The sequence below is a fragment of the Podarcis cretensis genome (genome assembly GCF_951804945.1).
Source record: "Podarcis cretensis genome assembly, chromosome: 4".
Taxonomy (NCBI): Eukaryota; Metazoa; Chordata; class Lepidosauria; order Squamata; family Lacertidae; genus Podarcis; species Podarcis cretensis.
The window spans coordinates 3930829-3945112 of record NC_137173.1 but is presented as its reverse complement, the minus strand read 5'-3'; the positions used below and the strand labels follow the sequence as shown (position 1 = coordinate 3945112).

Here is a 14284-nt window from a genome sequence, read left to right as displayed (position 1 = left end):
TCTGTTTGTTGAAGAGGAGCAGTTGGTGTGTTTTTCTCACAGCCTGAGGAAAATCGCCGGAACGGACCTCGTGTGTATTTCCTGCCGGGAGTCGCCGGAGGGAGGTCAAAAGAATTCAGCCGGTGCCTGGAGAGATAGGCACATACCTCTGACCGAGCTTGAATTCTGACATAGTGGAGGTAGTAGCTAGCTCACCCAGGCCAAAAACTAAGTTGGGCACACACAGCTCACATGCATTTGTGTACACACACACACACACACACACACACACACAGGCTGGGAGCCCTCAATGGAGGATTCACCTGGGACAAAAAAATACCAAACCCAGCTAGACGCCCCCCCCCCCCAGTTATGGCACTGCCTGGTTCCCACCAATCAGAACCCCTATTTCTTCCTCCTTCTGTGTCGGGGCCTGCCAACCCAGTCCCAGTCCCAACAGGGCCACATGGCTTATGACAATGCAGGTAGAACCATAGAATTGCAACCCCCTGCACGGCTAGAACAGCAGCTGAGAAACCCCTGACGGCCTTTCGTAGCCATGGTGGCTAACGGTGCTGCTGTGTCCTCCAAAAGCAGGGGCCGGCCCTACCTTGAGGCAGAGTGAGGCAGCTGCCTCTGATGGCAAATGCTGGGAGACGGGAAGTCGGCAGAGTCGATTGCGCCACAGGGGCCGGTCTCTCCCCTGCAAGCTCACCTGCCTACAGGTGCCGTGATGGACCTGATCCCATTGCTAGGGCCCAGGGGAGATTCGGCAGCCAGTCTGGTTTTGATTTTCACATGGAAACCGGTGCATCTTCAAAACCATTAGAAATAGGGCACTCAGTCACCTCGGCCAAGACGGCCACACAAATACACCCCCAATGTATTTGCTTTGGAAAGGGGGTGGGTGGCTGTTGTCGTTGTCAAGGGTCGTGAAGGAGAAAAACATCTCGGGGATGTTAATCCGTCAGCTCTGCCTGCTGGGCCAGGGGGGTGCCCTTCCAAAAGAGGCATCAATCAGCTAAATATATCACACTTTTGGGGGTGACGGAGAGACCTAATTGTTGTTGGAGCTAAGAAAAGTCTCCCTGCGAGTGGGCGGTTTGGATACATTTGAATGAGACAAGGGCTGACTCGACTCAATGCCGCCTGCATCTTGCCAAGAGCTCCTGAGCCACCCAGGGCTTGAGATTCTATTAGAGGCTGGCTGAATAATTCATGGCACAGGAATATTTGGGCAGGAAAGAGGAGGGGGCAGCAGAAACGGCATCTATTTTCAGGGACAGGGGCCTGCTGCATGCCCCTGGCTCATAGGAAAAGGAGTTCTCTCTCGAACCCTAACAGATTTACGATGAATCGTGAGATATTGGGGGGTGCTAAGGGAGGGAGGGGTCAAAGTTCATCCCACGGGGACGTTTTTGACAGGGAGCCCTGAACGTTAGCAATTCCAGAGGTTGAAAAGAAAACTGGGAATGTGTCAAGACTTTCAGGAAGAATTCCACATTATTAAAAATAAATAAACACCTGATTGCCAAGTCCCCAAGTACTGTATTGCCACAGGAAAGGAAGGAAGGATGAAGAAATCAAAAATTAATGTCCAGATCAAGGTATGTCATAGGAGTAGTCCATTCTGCCTTGGTCAGACCCTCCCTAGAGTCCTGTGTCCAGTTCTGGGTGCCACAATCTAAGAAGGATGTTAACAAACTAAAACATGTGCAGATGAAAGGAGCTGGGTATGTTTAGCCTGGGAAAGAGGAATCATAGAATCATAGAATCATAGAGTTGGAAGAGACCACAAGGGCCATCGAGTCCAACCCCCTGCCAAGCAGGAAACACCATCAGAGCACTCCTGACATATGGTTGCCAAGCCTCTGCTTAAAGACCTCCAAAGAAGGAGACTCCACCACACTCCTTGGCAGAAAATTCCACTGTCAAACAGCTCTTACTGTCAGGAAGTTCTTCCTAATGTTTAGGCGGAATCTTCTTTCTTGTAGTTTGGAGCCATTGCTCCATGTCCGCTTCTCTGGAGCAGCAGAAAACAACCTTTCTCCCTCCTCTATGTGACATCCTTTTATATATTTGAACATGGCTATCATATCACCCCTTAACCTCCTCTTCTCCAGGCTAAACATGCCCAGCTCCCTTAGCCGTTCCTCATAAGGCATCGTTTCCAGGCCTTTGACCATTTTGGTTGCCCTCCTCTGGACACGTTCCAGTTTCTCAGTTTCCTTCTTGAACTGTGGTGCCCAGAACTGGACACAGTACTCCAGGTGAGGTCTGACCAGAGCAGAATACAGTGGCACTATTACTTCCCTTGATCTAGATGCTATACTCCTATTGATGCAGCCCAGAATTGCATTGGCTTTTTTAGCTGCCGCTAAAAAAGGAGGAGATACAATAGCCATCTTCAAATATCTCAAGGGCTGTCACATGAAAGAAGGAGCAAGATTGTTTTCTGCTGCTCCAGAGGGGAAGACCTGAACCAATGGATTCTAATAATAATAATAATAATAATAATAAATGTGCTTCCCCCAGCCACTCTGGGTGGCTTACAGCATATAAAAAATTGTTAAAATGTCAAACATTAAAAACTTCCCTAAACAGGGTAGCCTTCAGATGTCTTCTAAAAGCCAGATAGTGGATTATTTGCTTGACATCTGATGGGAGGGTGTTCCACAGGTGCCACCACCGAGAAGGCCCTCTGCCTGGTTCCCTGTAACTTCACTTCTCACAGTGAGGGAACCGCCAGAAGGCCCTTGGCACTGGACTTCAGTGTCCGGGCAGAATGATGGGGGTGGAGATGTTCCTTCAGGTATACTGGGCCGAGGCCATTTAGGGCTTTCAAGGTCAGCACCAACACTTTTAATTGTGCTTGGAAACGTACTGGGAGCCAATGCAAGACTTTCAGGACCAGTGTTATATGGCCTCAGCGGCCCCTCAAAGTCACTAGTCTAGCTGTTCCTTCCAAGAAAGGAGGTTCTAACTAAATAGGAAATAACTTTCTGATGGCAACAGCTGTTTGACAGTGGAACGGTCTCCCTCGGGGGCTTGTGACTCTCCTTCATTCAAGGTTTTTAAAACAGAGGTTGGATGGCCGTCTGCCAGGAATTTTCTAGCTGAGATTCCTGCATGGCAGGGGGTTGGACTAAGTGAACCTTTGATATAAAATCAATAATAATAAATATAGATTTTAATATATACCATACCATACCCAAAGAACAAATAAGAGCATATTATTTGTCGCTCGACCTACAGAAACCAGAAGATGGGGGCTTTCCATGAAACAAAGGAGGCAGAATTAGCACCGTGAAATGTATACAAATAGAAGCTATTCTTAAAGGCAGAGGAGCACAGTCTATTTGAAAAGTTGGCAACCTGAAAGTTGACAGTGCAAAAATGAATTCTGTTTCCCAAGGCTGAGCTAGGCAGTGGCTTTCTGGGTTATTTTTTTCCTGAGCTCTTCCACTCCTTTGCCCGAGGGATTTCCTTTGGAGCCAAAACAGGCCAGTGGCTTGATCAGTTAACTGTTAGGTTTTTCATACCTGCAATTAAAGCTTTAGCAGTTGTGTTGAATTGCCGGAGGCAGCTTGCAAAATTAAAGTGTGCCAGAAAACCTCCTGGGAGCTCAATGTCGTGGACTGTTCTGGAATGAAGCCCATTCATAGCAGGAGTCAGCCAGGACACAAGGCAGCCTAGACGCACATGGGGTTCCTCGAGAGGCAGGTATCTCTTGAACTGTGTCAGCCCTAGGCCCCTGACTGTACAGCCAAGCCAGCCCTAGACTGGCCCCCCTTGCAAGGCCGTTGCAAAGATTAATGCAATATCCTACTGAAAGCGTTTTGAATGCTTGAAGTGCAAAAACACCCCAAACACCATTCTAATTATTGGTTGCATTAGTTAATCATTTGCAGCCAAGGTCCTGCCCCCCAAAGCAACCACAAGATCAAAATCTAGGGGTCTTAGTGGATCACAAGGTTAACATGAGTCCACAGTGCTATGCAGCAGCAAAAAAAAAAAAGCTAATGCTATTCTAGGCTGCATCAACAGAAGTCTAGCATCCAGATCAAAGGAAGTCATAGTTCCACTCTATTCTGCCTTGGTCAGACCACACTTGGAATACTGTGTCCAGTTCTGGGCACCACAGTTCAAGAAGGGCTGTCACACAGAAGATGGAGTAAGTTTGTTTTCTACTGCTCCAGAAGGTAGGCCTTGGACCAATGAAGAAATAATAATAATAATAATAATAATAATAATAATTAGAAATTATATACCACCCTATATCCAGGGGTCCCAGGGCAGTTCACAGAATAAAATCAAGGTATAAAACCACAAAATACATAATAAAAATAGCAACCCAACAGGGGGGCCACTAGGGGGCGCATCGGAAGATGGCTGACAATAACATCTCTCCGACCTACACGAGGTAATTTGGAGGCTATGATGGGAGTAATTAGCCTCCCTACCCCCCCCCCCAGGATGGTGGGGGGGACTGCCTTGCCTGCTGTGCCCTATACCACCCCCAAATTTGTGGGGATGGGGGCACTAGGCACAAAGCCCACCTGTGGGATTCCAGTGCTCCTGGACACCGTCCCTGATCCGCGCCATTAGCTGCAAGAACTTCAAAAGAAAAATTTGGATGAAGGAATGCACATATCTCGAGGAAGAAGGGGGAGTAAAGACTGCTAACAGAAGAGATCTCTGATAAAATAAGACGAGTCGGAGGAACAAGAGAAATCATGAGAAGATACGCCAAGACTCGGTATGGCAAATGACCGATGGGGGAGGGGAAAAAAACTTTCCTTTCTTTCCTTATGTGATTAAACAAGAATCCCCTCCCCTCACGAGTCAGAAATGTTGTTTTAAGGAAATGTGGATTTAAGGCTGTGTGGAGATAAACTTTCGAACCAAAGCATGTTTTAAGAAGAGCGTGGAATGTATAAGAGCTTTGGAATGACGCAGTTAAAAATGCCGTTGCCATATTGGGAAGTTCTGTCGGAGGAGAAATAGAGAAATAGAGCTGTTTTTATATTGTGGGTGAAACTCCTCAGTGGGACTTAAGAGCGACAGTTTTGCGAGATTAATGATGGAAAGAGCGATGTTATCTATGAAGGCGATGATATATGGAAACCATCTCGATTTGAGGATTGGAAGAACGGAAAAATTCACACAGGATTATTATTGGTGTTTATCGGCTTAAAGAGACTATCAGAAGAGATCATAAAGAAAAAAGAGAAAATATATGAACAAGATGTGATGCGGAAACAGCAAGATAAGACTGGATAGAATTATGAACTCTGTTTGGATTGATTTGGACTGATTTGGACATTAACGCAGGAGCAAGAAGATGATCAGAATCCCCCTTCAGATTTTGAAATATGGGTCCCCCCAACAAAATTTAAAATTCGGCTTTGTAATTCGGAATTTATGTGATGTGATTTAATTTGATTTGATTGGCCAGTTAATAAAAATTATTTAAAAATAGCAACCCAACAGCCCCCCCCCCTCAAAAAAACACATTTTAAAAGGGCATAGGATGTCAATGAGATCAACCAAAGTCCTGGTTAAAAAGGAACATTTTTGCCTGGCACCTAAAGGCGAACTTCCCTGGGGAGAGCATTCCACAGACGGGAAGCCACTGCAGAGAAGGCCCCGCTCTCGTGTTGCCACCCTCCGGACCTCTCAAGGAGGAGGTACATGAAGGAGGGCCTCAGAAGATGATCTCAGGGTCTGGGTAGGTTCATATGGGAAGAGGCAGTCCTTGAGGTATTGTGGTCTTGAGCCGTTTAAGGGTTTATAGGTCAAAGCCTATAAAGGTTTCAAATGAATTCAAATGATAGGAAAGAAGATTCTGAATAAATGTTAGGAAGAATGTTCTGGTCGTAAGAGCCATTCAACAGCGGAGTGGACGGCCCTTGTGAAGTGGTGGACTGCCCTTCCTTGGAAGTTTTCAAACAGAGTTTGTGCGATTCCCACATTGCAGGGGTTGGACTAGATGACCCCGGGGTCCTTTTCCAACTCTATTATATGAAAACACTCCTTTGTGTCTCCTGAATGTTTGACTTTACCTTTTTAACCAACGCAGCTCTTCTCCTTCCCCGGCTGTCACTCTCCAGCTGAGAGACAGAGTTTGGCCTCAAGGCCAGCAACTGAACATCAAGGGGGGGCAGAATTAGAGGTTCCCTGCCCCTCTCCACAATGGCAGCCCATTGTTCTATTATGCCCCATTTATGCCTGTGCATTTCCTCCTCTGTCTGAGGGCTGCACCATTTGGAGCCTGCAGAGAAGCTGAGTGTCACAGGGGCTTGGGGAAAGGGATCCTCCAGCGACTTAAATCAGGGAAGAATCCTGCAAGAAGAGGAGAGATAAATAAATCAGGATAATGTGGGCGGGGACGAGCGCTCACACAGAAGGGACTGTTTCAATACAACACCAGCTTCTCCCATTCCTTCCTCCCTTGCCCTGTGCCAGCCAAGCTCTTTCTGGAAAGGCCACTGATGAAATCTTTATAAAGGTGCAACATTTCAGGCAGCTAAATAAAGAAAGGGGTTTGGGGGGAGGGAAGGCAAGCCTTGAGAGAGGAATAAGAGACACACTGCTGCTGTGTTCGTTAGAGATCAGGGCTGCTTCCGGCTGGAGGACGTGGGCAGCAGGGCCTGGGCCCCTCTCAGACCTTTCTTTGAAATTCCAGCTTTCCCTTTTTTAAAAAAATAATCCAGCACAGATAGGTGGTGCAATCCTATGCATCGGAGGGGGGGGGAACCTCAGCTACAGGGGCAAAATGGGCCAATATTCCCTTGCTGGCCCCTGCTACACTCTCCGGACCACGCACTTCTCCAGCTTTGCTTTGCACCCTCCTGAGTTCTTTTGCAGGGCTGGGATGTGTCACAGAATCATAAGAGTTGGAAGGGACATCTAGCCAACCCCCCAGCAATGCACCCGTGTCCTTGAATTCTGATGATGCCTCTCGCATGCCCAGAAGGAGGGCAGAGTGTGTGTGTGTGTGTGTGTGTGTGTAGAAATGAGCTTCTTGTACAAAGGTAACATTCACATCCAATGCAAAAATAGGTATACAGTGGTACCTCTGGTTGCGAACGGGATCTGCTCCGGAGCCACCGTTCACAACCTGAACAGAACACAACCCACGTCTGCACCACACGCGGGTCGTGATTCGCCGCTTCTGCACATGCGTGTGATGTCATTTTGTGCGTCTGCGCATGCGCAAGCGGTGAAACCCGAAGTAACCCTTTCCGGTACTTCCAGGTCGCCGTGGGACGCAGCCTGAAAAGACGTAACCTGAACTGAACGTAACAAGAGGTATGACTGTAGTTTGTTGGAATCACGCAGAATGGCACAGCAACCCAGTCAAATGGCTGGGGAACAAATAAAATTATTATTATTATTATTATTATTAAAGGTAAAGGTAAAGGCACCCCTGCCCGTACGGGCCAGTCTTGACAGACTCTGGGGTTGTGCGCCCATCTCACTTAAGAGGCCAGGGGCCAGCGCTGTCCGGAGACACTTCCGGGTCACGTGGCCAGCGTGACATTGCTGCTCTGGCGAGCCAGAGCCGCACACGGAAACGCCGTTTACCTCCCGCTGGTAAGCGGTCCCTATTTATCTACTTGCACCCGGAGGTGCTTTCGAACTGCTAGGTTGGTTGGCAGGCGCTGGGACCGAGCAGCGGGAGCGCACCCCGCCGCAGGGATTCGAACCGCCGACCTTTCGATCGGCAAGTCCTAGGCGCTGAGGCTTTAACCCACATTGACAGGCGCACCCACCCACCGCAGAAGGAAATGGGCTGCTGTGTTCAAAAGATCTCACCCTCCCGCAATCAGGGCATTCCCACAGCTGCACAGCAGAGCATTTGCTTGGCATGCAGAGTTCCCAGGGTCAGTTTTCGGCATTCACCATTCAAAGGATCAGCAAGCAGAGGAGGAGGAGGAGGAGGAGGAGGAGGAGGAGGAGAGGAGGAAGTAGTCATAGGAGAGCCTTCTGGATCAGGCCAATGGCTCATCTAGCCAGAGGCGGATTTGGGGCAGCGCAACTGGTTCTGCCACACTGGGAGCCGATCCCAGGGGGTGCTGCAGGACACCTCTACTATCACAGAATCATAGTGTTGGAAGGGACCCCAAGGTCCAATTCTGTGACCATGTTGCAGTGCCTTATGCAGAACAGAAGGCAAGAGGTGGGGAGGGTGCCGATTTTTGACCTCTCCCAGGGCACTGCTGGAATTTGAAAGTGTGGGAATGTTCAGAGATGCAGGAGAGGATATATTGTCTGATTATAGCCTTTCCAACTTGTGTTAACAAGTTCACAATTTAGCAGAGTAACATTCCCCTTTTTAAACTTGCAGTGGATGCGTTTGCTCAGGCTCACTAAAGCCTCTAGAATAACTGTTCTGGTATTTTCCCCTGATTCCCTCATAAAAGATAAGACATGACACAGTCTTCTATAAAAGTATAAAAAGGTTTACTCACACATCATTCTGTTCACAATAGGATCCCAGAAGGAAGACTTAGCTTAGAAAAGTAAAATACACCTGGAAACTATCTCATAAGAAGACAGTCCCTTTGTCCTCTCTTGGCCAAGAGAGCATCTTTGGCTAAGCAGATGTTGCTTCTTCGATGCATGTAGTCAAAGAAGAGAGATGGCTGCCCTGCCCTGTGCTTTTGTCGTTACCTGCACAGGTGAGGCCACGCCCACCTCTAGTCACATGCAGAGGAAGTCTGTCCCAGCCCAGAAGGAGACAGGAAGTTTACCTGCTGGCTGGACAAACATTCCTCCCCATGTGTAAACATGTTCACTCTAAGAATGTTGTACTTGACTGCTCTTGTGTCTCACATCCCACAGAAAGACTCCTGGTCTAGTCCTCCCCTGGTCTAGTCCAGCCTCGTGTTCTCACAGTGGCCAACCAGATACCTATGGGAAACCAGGCAAGCAGGATTCAGGCCCAAGACCCATTCTCCCCTCCTGGGGTTTCCAACACTGGGATTCAGAAGCATCACTGCATCTGACCCTAGAGGCAGAACACAGCCATTCTGATGAGCAGCCATTGATAGCCCTCTCCTCCCTGAATTTATTGAATCCTCATTTAAGCCATCCCATTGGTGGCCATCACTGCTTCCTGTGGCAAGGAGTTCCATAGTTTAAGTATGCGCTGCATGAAGGACTTTCCTCTTATCTGCACTGAGTCTTCCAACACTCAGCTTTAATGGAGATCCACAAGTTCTGGCATCATGAGAGGTGGAATAAAAGCTTTTCTCTTTGCACTTTTCTCCATGCCATGCATAATTTCATAAACTTTTATCCTGTCACCTCTTCCTTGCCTTTTCTCCAAACGAAAAAGCCCCAAACTTTGCAGCCTTCCCTTTCTGCAACACAGCTTCCTAGGCCCCTGTGATCAGGTGAATGCTCCATCGGGTCCGGCATCCTGTTTTCACAGCAGCCCCCCGGGCACCCATGGGAACCCCACAAGCAGGACCCGAGTGCAACAGTTAGCATGTTGTTATTTCAGATTTATCACCCACCCTTCCTCGCTGCAGGGAGCCCAGGGGAGCTCACGATAATTGAATAAAAACAGCCCTATAACATCCTGTAAAGACAGCACTGTAAAAACTCCATAAAAGCTGCCTGCCGAAAGCCTGGATAAATAAGGGAGTCTTTGCACGTTTCCTGAACGCAAGGAAAAGAGGGGGAATGCCTGCCTCCCCTTGGAAGGGAGTTCCATGCTGAAGCCTTGCAGCTCTGTCCAGATCCCCATCACAAAACCAAGGAGCTCAACAACCACAAGAGCGGCAGATTGCACCAGCTGCTGCTTTGGACTGTGAAAGAGCCGCTGGAAGCGGCAGGAGGGGACAGCGCTGCTGCACTCCAGGTCTGCTTGCAGGCTTCCCAGGAAAGGCATCTGGTCGGCCCCTGCAAGAACAGGATGCTGGACTGGATTACCTGCCACTGGCCAGAGCCAGCAGGCTCAGCATATGCTCTGAGATGAGTGAAATCGCTGGTCCGTCCAGTATTGTTCACCCTGATTGACAGCTGCAGTTCAAGGTCTCCGGTTAAGAAAGGTATCCGTAGAATTTTAGAATCACAGAATTGGAAGGGGACCCCAAGGGTCATCTAGTCCAACCCCGTGCAAGGCAAGGGCTCTCAGCTAAAGCATTTCCTCAGCTGCTTGGGTGAAATGCTTTGAATGGGAAGGGAGAAACAGGCCCCGCTGAGAGGCAGCATGGTGTAGTGGTTAGAGCGCCAGACCAGGACCTGGGAGAGCAGGGTTCAAATCCCAACTCGGCCATGAAGCTCACTGGGTGACCCTGGGTGCCAGCCGCTGCCTTTCAGCCTAACCTTCCTCACAGGGCTGTTGTGAAGATAAAATGAGGAGGAGGAGGACTGTATGTGCCACTCAGGTGGGATGTAAATGCAACCATTCTCCATTCTGGCATGCATGTGTGAATAACCCTGAGTCAACTTGAATGCAACTTGGGTCCGGACAGTTGGAGATGGAGGTAATCCATCACCATTGTAGCCTGTGGAGGCCCGCATCCTGCATCTATCACCAACTACAACTTTGCTACCCAAATGGGGTGCGTGGCAGATGACAAAGTTTGCATCATGCAACTGGAGTCTTTAAGGTCAGGCTGCCTATCCTAGAAGCCAGTAACAAGAGAGAGAGAGAGAGAGAGAGAGAGAGAGAGAGAGAGACTCTGACAATGTGTAGCAGTCCTCCTGTCTCTCCCCACATGGGCCACCCAAGCTGCTTGAATGCCCTAGCCAAGCTGCAAGGGAGGCAGGCAGGCAACCCTAATGTTAAAGGTAAAGGACTCCAGGACAGTTAAGTCCAGTCAAAGGCGATGACAGGGTTGCAGTGCTCATCTTGCTTTCAGTCCGAGGGAGCCGGTGTTTGTCCACAGACGGCTTTCTGGGTCATGTGGCCAGCAGGACTAAACCGCTTCTGGTGCAACGGGACACCATGATGGAAACCAGAGCGTACAGAAACACCATTTACCTTCCTGCCACAGTGGTACCTATTTATCTACTTGCACTGGCGTGTTTTCAAACAGCTAGGATGGCAGAAGCTGAGACAGAGCAATGGGAGCTCACCCCGTCGCAGGGATTCGAACCGCAGATCAATCAGCAAGCCCAAGAGGATCAGTGGTTTAGACCACAGTGCCACCAGCGTCCCTAATGCCAGCTGTTTGATGCTGCTCCAGGCCTGCTGGTCTGCCCCTGCCCCAGCCCCTCTGCGACCCCTCCCATCCACCCATCACCCACGTTGCCGACTGCTTATATTTTGATACTGTTTGCTGGGGTTTTGTTGGTGCGGTGTTTTTTAGACGTTGCTTGTAAGCCGCCTTGAAAGGACGACCATCCTGAAAGGCAGGATAAAATTGCAGCAGATAAACCTCATGGTAGGCTTTGTGCATAACAGAGCATAGTGGAGTTGGCTCGCGAGAGGAGGGGGGTTACTGGTGTCCTCCTCGCCGCCACCATACACACACACACACACACACACACACACCGACCGCATTTTTGGCACGCCTTCCCCTGCTATGCCTAAGGCACGAATGGCGCAAAAAAGTCTCCATCCACTCGTATGGAAGGCAGGAGGAAGGGGCTGCAGGGGAGACACTTAGACGGCTGGGGAACTCTCTGCCCCAGAGCTCCCAGGGTCTGGAGTGCAGGGCTGGGGTGGTTGAGGCACTGTGCCCTCCCTGTCCCCTGCTCGGCGCAGACCCTTCTTGGACCCCCCCCCCCGGGAAAGCAGCCCCCGCGATGGCTTCTTAACTTGGACGGGGCCAGCCTCAGACAAAGGGAGCGCTTTCCTGCTCCTGGAGGGGGCTTCCAGGTCAGGTCAGCTTCACCTCAGGGCTGGGGCGGGGGGACGCCCCTGCGGGCGAGGGACGCCCTCTTCCCCGCCTCCCTCCAGCTGTCCCGGCCGGCTGGGAAGCGGCCCTGCGCTCAGCCTCTGCCAGCCAATCTCAGGCAGCCGCTGCCCGCCCCTCCCTCGCCCCAACCTCCAGCCAGAAACCACCTGGCCGGTGGAGGGGCGAGTCTCTCCCCTAATCCTGCCGTCCGGGCGCTGCGCCACTAACCTGCCAGCCAAAGACGAAGAGGGGAGAGAGGAGAGAGGAGATCGCCAGCCGCCTTCCTCCGACGCCCGCGATCCTCCGCCCCCACCCTACCCAGGACCCCTCTCTCCTCCCGCCCCCTCGGAACCGGCGTGGGGGAAGCCTCCGGTCCTGCTCACTCGCCGCAGACGCCGCGCACCGCCATGAGTCACCGCCGCCACCGCCGGGACTCCTTGGGCTCCGGGCAGCCTCGGCTGCTTCTCGCAGCGACAGGAGCTTTGGCGACCGTCTAACTCCGCCGCCGCACCGCCGAGGAAGGAGGAGGAGGAGCTGCAAGGCGGGCAGGAAGCAGGCGGCGGCGGCGGGGGCTCCGTCCACCCGTCCCCTGCGCCCCGCAGAGATGCCCAAGCGGGGATAGCATGGCCCGGCGCCCCGGACGACTCCTTCTGCGCCGCCGCCTCGTCGGGCTGCTGGCCGGCGTCGCCGCCATGCTTCTGCTGCCGCTACTGCAGGCGGGCCGGAGCTGCCCGTCGTGCTTCTGCTTCGCCACGCCGGACACCGTGCAGTGCCGCTACGTGCGCCTCCTCGAGCCCCCCGACGAGCTGCCCCGGGCCGTGCACAACCTGTCCATCGTCGGCGGCAACCTGACGGTGCTGCGCACGGCCGCCTTCGCCGGAGGCTGGGCCCGCGGCGAGCCCCTTCGGCCGCTGGGCAACTTGACGCTGCTGGTACTGACGCACAACCACATCGAGACGCTGGAGGAGGCGACCTTCGCCGGCCTGCCCGCCCTGGCCACGCTGGACCTGAGCCACAACCCGCTGCGCTCCGTGGCGCCGGGCGCCTTTGCCTCTTGCGCGCGGTTGCGCACGCTGCGCCTCAACCAGGCTCTGCTGGCGCCCGGGGCGCCGCCCTTCGCCGAGCTGTTGGACGGCGCGCTCTTGAACCTAAGCCTGGTGCGCCTGGAGCTGGCCGGCAACCGGCTGCGGCAGCTGCCGGCCCCCTGGGCCCTGCCGCCGGGCTTGGAGGAGCTGGACTTGCGCAACAACTCCCTGCGGGCGCTGCGCTCCGAGCGCCTGGACGGCTTAGCGGCTCTGGGCCGCGTGCGGCTGCTGCTGGACTCGAACCCGCTGCACTGCGATTGCGCCTCGCTGCGGCCCCTGCTGCTCTGGCTGCGCAACGCCACGTGGCGCGCGCCCGGGGTGCGCCGGCTGCGCTGCGCCTCGCCGCCGCAGCTGCGCGACCGGCTGCTGTGGCGCCTTCGGCTCCTGCAGCTGGAATGCCTCGACGACGCGGACTGGGCGCTGCTGGAGCCCGGCGGCGCCGAGGAAGAGGAGATGGAGACGGCCTCGTACGTCTTCTTCGGCATCGTCCTGGCGCTCATCGGCGTCGTCTTTCTCATGGTGCTCTACCTCAACCGAAAGGGCATCAAGCGGTGGCTCAGCAATCTCCGAGAAGCCTGCCGGGACCAGATGGAGGGCTATCACTACCGCTATGAGCAGGACAGCGACCCGCGACGGGCCAGCCCCGGAGACCTCTGAGGCAAGCTGGCAGCAGGCCTGGGGAGCTTCATTCCACCACCCCCCCCCCAAAAAAAAAAACAACTTGAGAAGGGCGGTGGTGACACCTTCCTTTCTGGTCTTCCAAAGTGGGGGGGATGGACGGACAAGTGGAAACCCACTACCCAGCTCTGCAAACTTGTCCAAAACTCTACCTGTGGGGGGGGGGTGCAGGGACATCGCCCCAGGCAAGGTGCAGAGGACCCCTCAACCCCAAGGGTGGCTCACGACTGACTCTGCAGGCACCCTAAAGCCAGCCTCGAGGGGACTGTGTGGGCAATCTCTCCCCCACCTCCCACAAACCAAAGGGACAAGTTTTCCAGTTGCACCCTACTTGGGGGCACTCAGCTTTTTACCCACTAAGGTACTCCCAGCCCTCCCAACATGGGGTGTGTGTGTGTGTGCTTTGTCTAATTATAATTTAAAATGCCTCCCAAACCGTCACCCGGTAAGAAGGAATCTCTCCATTCTGGACACAGCACTATGCAACGATAGGCTCCTATCTAGGGGGAGCTGGGAGTGTTAGGAATTATTTGGCCCCAATTCTAATCTGCCCCCAAATAGGGGGAAAGCTGGGATCCTGAGCAGACTTCCCTGGAAGTGAGTCCTGTTGAACTAAAATCAGACTTGCTGCCAAGTAAACATGTAAAAAAAAACAACTGGTGCATGAAAACCCCCCACATT

General features: G+C 52.4%; 1 protein-coding gene across 1 annotated transcript; it reads left to right on the top strand.

Annotated features, from left to right (window-relative positions):
* Positions 1-11991: 11991 nt before the first annotated feature.
* TPBGL (trophoblast glycoprotein like) lies at positions 11992-13626 on the top strand. Its single transcript, XM_079973162.1, has one exon. It carries the CDS (start codon positions 12464-12466, stop codon positions 13580-13582), a length of 1119 nt encoding a protein of 372 aa, XP_079829288.1. The 5' UTR covers positions 11992-12463; the 3' UTR covers positions 13583-13626.
* Positions 13627-14284: the final 658 nt, after the last annotated feature.

Coding starts and splice junctions, on each gene's coding strand:
- TPBGL (XM_079973162.1), top strand. CDS start 12,464: ATGGCCCGGCGCCCCGGACGACTCCTTCTGCGCCGCCGCCTCGTCGGG.